This window comes from Sceloporus undulatus, chromosome 6 (assembly GCF_019175285.1).
Source record: "Sceloporus undulatus isolate JIND9_A2432 ecotype Alabama chromosome 6, SceUnd_v1.1, whole genome shotgun sequence".
Taxonomy (NCBI): Eukaryota; Metazoa; Chordata; class Lepidosauria; order Squamata; family Phrynosomatidae; genus Sceloporus; species Sceloporus undulatus.
The window spans coordinates 160,651,228-160,658,176 of NC_056527.1; the positions used below are offsets into that span (position 1 = coordinate 160,651,228).

The window sequence follows — 6,949 nt, forward strand, 5'->3', positions numbered from 1 at the left end:
GAAGACACATGGAAAGTTTCCATCATTTATTTTGTGCCTTTTGGTTGGCCAATAAAGGTATCATTATATTGCAGTTTTTAGATGTTATTGTAATATGGAGTCATCTGCATATCTTAGGATGTTGATGTTTCTTCCACCTATCTTCTCTCCTCCTTTTCTGAATCTAAATCTGCTCTTAGTATGATATTTTCTGGGCACAAGTTGAACAAATTGGGTGATAGAATGCAGTTGTGGCCAACACTTTTGCCTATTGGGAACCAATCTCTTTCTCCAAATTCTGTTCTAACAGTAGCCTCTTGTCCAAAGTACAGATTTTTCATCAGGGCTATCAAATGTAATGCTGTAATAAATGCTTAGAATTCAACAGTCACGGGAAGTTGAGGCAATGAATGTCTTGCATAGCGTGAACTCATTTTTAAATAAACTATAAAATTAGTAGTCCAACTTCAACAGAGGTTTTATTAGAGCGGATTGTGGATTCCTCTTTTTGTAGAGGTGAATGTTAGCCAGCTGGGCTCTCAGCTTCTTTGGGTATAAAGGATTTGATCTTGGAATGTATTTTTCTCCCAATAGTGCCATTGTTGTATGATTTAAATGGATTGTTCCTGTGATGCTCTGTATGTTAAAGTGAGTGCAACTTATTACATGCCTAGCTCCTGGATACCAATAATGGCATCTGAGTGCATGGCCATCCTGATGGCACTGAAGTGGGTGAAGAATTCAGGATCTTTTTAAAAAATGAATTTTAAATGTATGAATACAAACAAAAGGGGAAAAAAGAAGAAAAAGAGAGAAGGAGAAAGGAGGGTAACTATAGGACAGTGATGGCAAACCTATGGCACACGTGCCAGAGGTTGCACTCAGAGCCCTCTCTGTGGGCACATGTGCTGTCGCCCCAGCATAGAGTTTGCCAGAGTTTGTTACTAAAAAGCCAGAGAGACATGGCACTTTGCAATAAATAAGTGGTTTGGGGTTGCAGTTTGGGCACTCGGCCTCTAAAAGGTTCACCATCACTGCTATAGGATATGACTGTGGGCTAAGCATATACACTGACCATAACATAAGCTCACCATATTTTGAAATTTTCTTGAAGCTGACATCTAAGAAGGATGTTGACAAGCTGGAGCTACCCTGAAGCAAATCCCCAAATAGCTAAGGAAGTTTATCATACGGGAGGCTAAGTGCCTAAATCCCATGCAGAAACGGGATTTTAACCCTGGAAAAATCCTGCCAAAGCATGATCATTTTCAGACTCATTGGGGGCAGTGAGCATTGATGCCAAAATAACCCACACTTTCAGAGAATTCCGAAAGTAAAAAGCAGCCAATTTTGTCCACTTTTTGTGTGTGTTAATGCATAACATCATGTGAAAACGATCTCGATTTTGTGGGATTTTCCCATTTTAAATCCTGTTTCTGCATGGGATAAACTCCATAGTATTAAATCTAAAGAGATTTTAGGAACTGAAGCTAAGGGAGTTATGCACCGGTTGATTTGCATAGGAAAATATGTATTTTTAGTCCACTCACTTCTGACTTGATTAACACCAAATTTAATGCTTCCCAACAAATATTTATAAATTAGATATACTGATTTCACTTTCTCTGAGAATAAACTGCCTCCAACAAGGCACTCCCTGCTGCGTTGGAAGGATGCAAGACCTGATAATGTCCTGATCTTGTCAGACTCCCCTAGTGACTGCTAGCTAAACAGTCTGGATAAATGGCTTGCAACCATAGGATAGTTAGTGGAAGTTGCGCTGGGCATACAGAATTTTACTCCATGGGAATCTGGCTTGGTTTATGTTGAATTCTTTCTCTCTTGTCAGTAGATTAGAAAATGAATTAGTGGATCAACCTGCAAAATATGTCTCATGGATGCCTATATTGCATTAATATCTCTTTATCCTAAAAGGAAATTAAAATGTCATTTCGAGAGGGAAACTGTTAATGAATGGCAATGATAATAAGAATTGGATGATACTGTATGCAGTGGCATCATTGGGTACAAAAAGGGGGGGTGACCCCACTTCTCCTCAAACACCTACCTTTTTGTGGAAACGGGTGGCATTCATCTGCCTCCCTTTAAAATGCTTTAAGAAATGTTGGGAGTAGGCTGAAGCTCAGTGGGAGGAGAAAGGAGAGGCCCCAGAATTTTTTAAAATTAAAATTTCAAATTTCAAATTTTTAATTTAAAAATAATTTTTGTGAAATTTTAAATTGTTTGTATTTTTTTTTTAAGATTTTAGAATGGAAGGAAACCCGGATGAAATCATCTTGCTGACGAGACTATGCAATAAAATCCGTTCTGTTCCATCGACGTTCGAACCTTGAAACCTTTCAAAAGCGGTGTGCGATAATAAACTCCTTGGTGACAAAGGGAGTGTGTGTGACACCACTACTCAGACACCCACCTTTTGGCAGAAATTGACTGTGGCATTCATCTGCTTCCCTTTAAAATGCTTTAAGAGATAGTGGGAGTGGGAGAAGCTCAATAGGAGGAGAAAGGAAAGGCCCCAGAAACTTTTAAAATTAAAATGTCACATTTGAACTTTTTAAAATTCTTTTACAATTTTTCTTTAAACATCACATTTTAACCAAATCTTCACTATATATGTATGTAAATACATTTAGGATGTGCCTGTGATATTGCAGTTTGATGGTATAATTTTAATTTTGCTAGTTGTTTATGTCACAACTATTACCGTTACATTCAGCGGTATATGGGAATTATGATTTGCGAGAAACATTAGTGCAAAAAAACATTGCTAAGGATCCTCTGTGGTGTGAAATGGAAGGAGGCCAATGTTGGTGGTGGGGGTGACACCATGAAAACAACTTGTTTGACAGTTCCAGCAGCACTTCTACCCTCGTTTTTCCAACTGCTTAAGTGTTTTGAGGAAGCCGCAGGAATAACCTAAACTTTTATTTTCAGCATTTTGCAACTGCTAAAGTCAAGAGCAGACTAAACACATACTATTTGCAGTGCATCAGAAGTAGGGAAGGTGTGTTGTATTGGTGCCCAGTTGGGATGGATTATTCACAGATTTGGGAGTGAGTAGTAGGAGGGGAAGATTTAGTGACCCATAGCTATGCTCCACATTACAGTCCTGTTCTGTCCTATACATTTCCCCCAGGATCCAGAGCTGAAAGTATAGTTGCTCAATAAAAACTTGGAGTTAAAGGGGAAAGACCAACTAGTCCTGTTGCCTAAACAAACAAAGAAACAAACACTACTTAACATTAATTTATATTTGTGACAACATTCTGCCAGTGTCCAAGTGATTTCTGATTTAAATGTTGCTTTTTGAATATGTATTAAATATTTCTACACTGTAAAACAGCTGTACTTAGAATTCGTCTATATTAAAACATGAGATGGACATTTTCACAAATCCGTTTCCTACCTTGTTTTCTTTGTTTACTTATTGTGTTTTGCCTGTCTATCTATCTATCTATCTATCTATCTATCTATATTGGTCAGTGAAAGGGAGGTCCCAGGTCACTGAATAAGTTTGATGGCTTAATGGAGACTGTGTTTCAGGATGGTGAGCATGTACATCTCATTTGTTTCAATGGACATACCATGAATGGTTTAAATTCAATTTTGATCTGAGCTAATGTTGGCCCATTGAAGTGGGTGGAACGTACAGATAAAAGGAACTGGAGGAGATACTGTATATATGTTTCCCAGAATATGCAGCTAAGCTTTGCAGGAGTGCAGATGGAATGGAGACGTCTCAAAAATAAAATCAGGAACTGGACATGTGGAAAATTGGGATTCTGTTTAGTTTTGTAGCTTTTGTGCATTTCCAGGGGTGCTCCATGCCAGGTCCTGGAGTAAATTTGACTCCCAGGTTCACTCAGGTTGTCATCCCTTGGTTTTTACAAAGCCATGCTCTTACCCCATTGGGATTCTTCTGTATAATTTCTCTCATTGCATCTTGCAAAGGATATTGGAGAGCTAGACCTTTCTATTCCAGCAAGCCTTTGGGAACAGATGGTTAAGAAGAGAAGGGGTTTTATAGCACTGTACTGTTTTAAAGTAAGTTTTAAATGATTTTAATTCTACTGTTAGTGTAATACAGGTTGGGCACCTTTTATTTGGGATTCCAAAAAACAAAATATTCCTAAATCCAGAATTGTCTACATGGATGGCTGAGAAAATGGCACCTTTGCTTTCTGATAGTTCAATGTAAACAAACTTTATTTGATATACAAACATCATTAGCACAGCAAATAAATAAATAAATAAATAAATAAATAAAATGTGTACAAAATTACCTTCAGGCTATGTATAGAAGGTGTATAAGGACATAAATGAATATCATGTTTAGACTTGAGCCCCATTTCCAAGATGTCACATTATGCTAAGCAAACATTTCAAAATCTGAACAAGTCCGAAATCCAAAACACTTCTAGTCCCAAGCATTTTGGATAAGGGAGACCCAACTTGTCACAATCATAATCATAATTTCATTTATATTCTGGCTTTCTTGTGGAGTGGGAGCCAGCTTTTCTAGTTTCTGATGTAAAGAATTATTTCATTTCATTTCTATTCCAAGTGGGACCCAAGGTGGCTCACCAAAAGAATCAACTGAAAACAATGAAATTTTAAAACGCAACTGAAATCATCCCATTGAAAGCGATGTAAGCCATCTATTTGGAGGCTGGTGGGGAAGTGGTCAGATGGGGCAAAGTAGAATGGAATGTTCAAGGAGGTCATTGAGAATCTTGGCCAAAGTGGGAGTTGGGTCAGTTGAGGCTGAGCGGCGGTTGAGAGTGGAGAGACCTCAACAGACTGGAGCCAAACCGTTAATTTCGTTTCAGTCTTACACATCATTTACGCAGCTCTGTTGGCTTTTCTGCCTATTTCCTATTCATTGTAAGTGCTTTCAATCCTGTCTTTGTTAAAATGGAACCTACTAATGCTTTGTGAAGGCATCACTTCAAACAAGGGGGACTGCTTGATAGCATCCTTCTTATTAATTAATTAATTAATTACATTCATTGAACTGTATGGTTGTGTTATTTATTAAATTTCATCTCACCTTTCTCCCATGAGTGGATCTCAAGGTGGCTTAGAACACAAAATATAGAATGAACATACACATTTTTTTAAAAAAAGTAAACATGCTGTTAAAAGAATTTAAAGGGTTCATTGCAAGAATAGAGAGCCAATGTGATTTGAGTGTTGGACTAGGATGCCGGGAGACTAGGGTTGAAATCCCCATTTAGCCATGGAAACCCTGTGGGTGACCTTGGGCAAAATCATGCTCTCTCAGCATCAGAGGAAGGCAATGGCAAACCACCTCTGAACAAATCTAGGACAGGTTCGCTTTTGGGCCACCATGAGTCAGAAAAGACTTAAAGGCACATCCCAACAGCATTGTAAGAATATCACAATCCCATGAGCACAGGTATTTCTCTTATACTATGTAGCAAATGATACTTGGGAGGCTAAGCAGTGGAGTAGCACCTTCTGCAAGCCATTTTGCTGATCCTTCATAGCTCTTGTAGGCTCAGGCGAATGATAGAGATTCAGGCACTGAAATGAAGAAATCATCCGGCTCACAGAGCAAAACAGAGAACTTGAACGATGATAAGAGGCCAAAGCTCCAAGGGACATCCCAGAACACCCCGCAGTACACAGTGGAAGGATTCACAGATGCCGAACTCAGGAGGTTGGTACTAAATCCAAAGGTCCATGGAAGAGGTGCTGGTTTCTTTCTTTATTTCTCCCCCATTCCAGCATCTTTGCCAGGATCCAATGTACCCTTAACTCATTCTCTTAATTAAAAATATAATATAAAATATAATAATACTAACAATTCAATGGGAGTTGCAGGTTCCCCCATAGTGTATTCCTGGCAGATGTAACACAGCCATTGTAATATCAGCTGGGACTGAGTTGCAGTCCAACAACGTCTGCAAGGCCACACTTTGCCTCATCCTGTCTTAGAAGAGAGGAAGATGGATCATGAATCAACCGATGGGTCTATCTAGCCTGACTAGCCACAGCTTCATTCTGTCCTAACCCTAGAGCCAGTGTGGTGTAACGGTTTGAGTGTTTGACTATGACATTAGAGAACAGGGTTGCATTCCCAGTTCAGCCATGATGCCCAGTGAGTGACCTTGGGCAAGTCGGAAACATCTTGAAGGCACACAACAAAAGCAACAACAACTACAGCTGGGGAGTAGTCGAGGGTAGAAATGGGAAAATAGCAAGATTTGAAATGCCAACTGCCTATGGAATCCTAGGATTTGCAGTTTAGGGAGGCTTTAACAGTTTTATGGCTGAGTTTTCTAAATGTGTTGGTTAAACTGCCAGTCCCAAGATTCCATGGGCTGCTGCTGTTTGTTGCAAATCTCTGATAGCTCTTGCCATCTTTTTGTTTGAATCCCACAGGTTTGTTAAATCCTATGTGAAGTTTGCAGTTCCCTTGGAGCGGTAAGTGCCTTTGGGTTTTTTGGGAGATGCTGGGAATCTGGTTTCATTAGGAACTGTTGCTGATGCTACTGAACCTATTGTAGTGATTGTCACCTTTATTCCTATTCCATCTTTTCTCCAAAAGCAGGACTCTGGGCTCTCTTCCAATGAGTGATATTTACTTAGGAATTTTTTAGAGCTAGATAAGCCTAGATGGACAGGTTTTGGGTGGTAGGACTACTCAATGCCTCATCCCAGGGCGCTAAGCATCCTTGTTGTTTCCTTTCCCATCCCCAGTCTTGAGTTTGTTGCCCGAGATGCGCAGCTGGTAGATAAGTCTCTGGCTGATCTGAAACATTTGGGGGAGCTTCTTCACAACAGTTGTGCCTCAGCCATACAGGAATATGAAAAACAGTTGAAAGACAACCCACCAGAAGGTAAGCAAAAGACCTGCACTCCTTCAACCATCTGACTGATTCAGCTTTGGAGGTCTCTGGGCCAGAGGTTTGGAGCAACTTCT

General features: G+C 39.6%; 1 protein-coding gene across 2 annotated transcripts in view; it reads left to right on the top strand.

Annotated features, from left to right (window-relative positions):
* The first annotated feature begins 4,777 nt into the window (after positions 1-4,777).
* The window catches only part of LOC121932939 (chromodomain-helicase-DNA-binding protein 2-like), a 2,910-nt gene continuing 738 nt past the window's right edge, over positions 4,778-6,949 (top strand). Inside the window, exons 1-4 of one of the 2 annotated variants that reach the window (XM_042472065.1) lie at positions 4,778-4,884; positions 5,511-5,683; positions 6,409-6,450; positions 6,727-6,866. In XM_042472065.1, coding sequence (XP_042327999.1) covers positions 5,553-5,683; positions 6,409-6,450; positions 6,727-6,866 — 313 coding nt within the window. In that variant the 5' untranslated portion in view covers positions 4,778-4,884; positions 5,511-5,552. The remainder of the gene's footprint in view (positions 4,885-5,510; positions 5,684-6,408; positions 6,451-6,726; positions 6,867-6,949) is intronic. The other variant, XM_042472064.1, reaches the window with a different exon arrangement.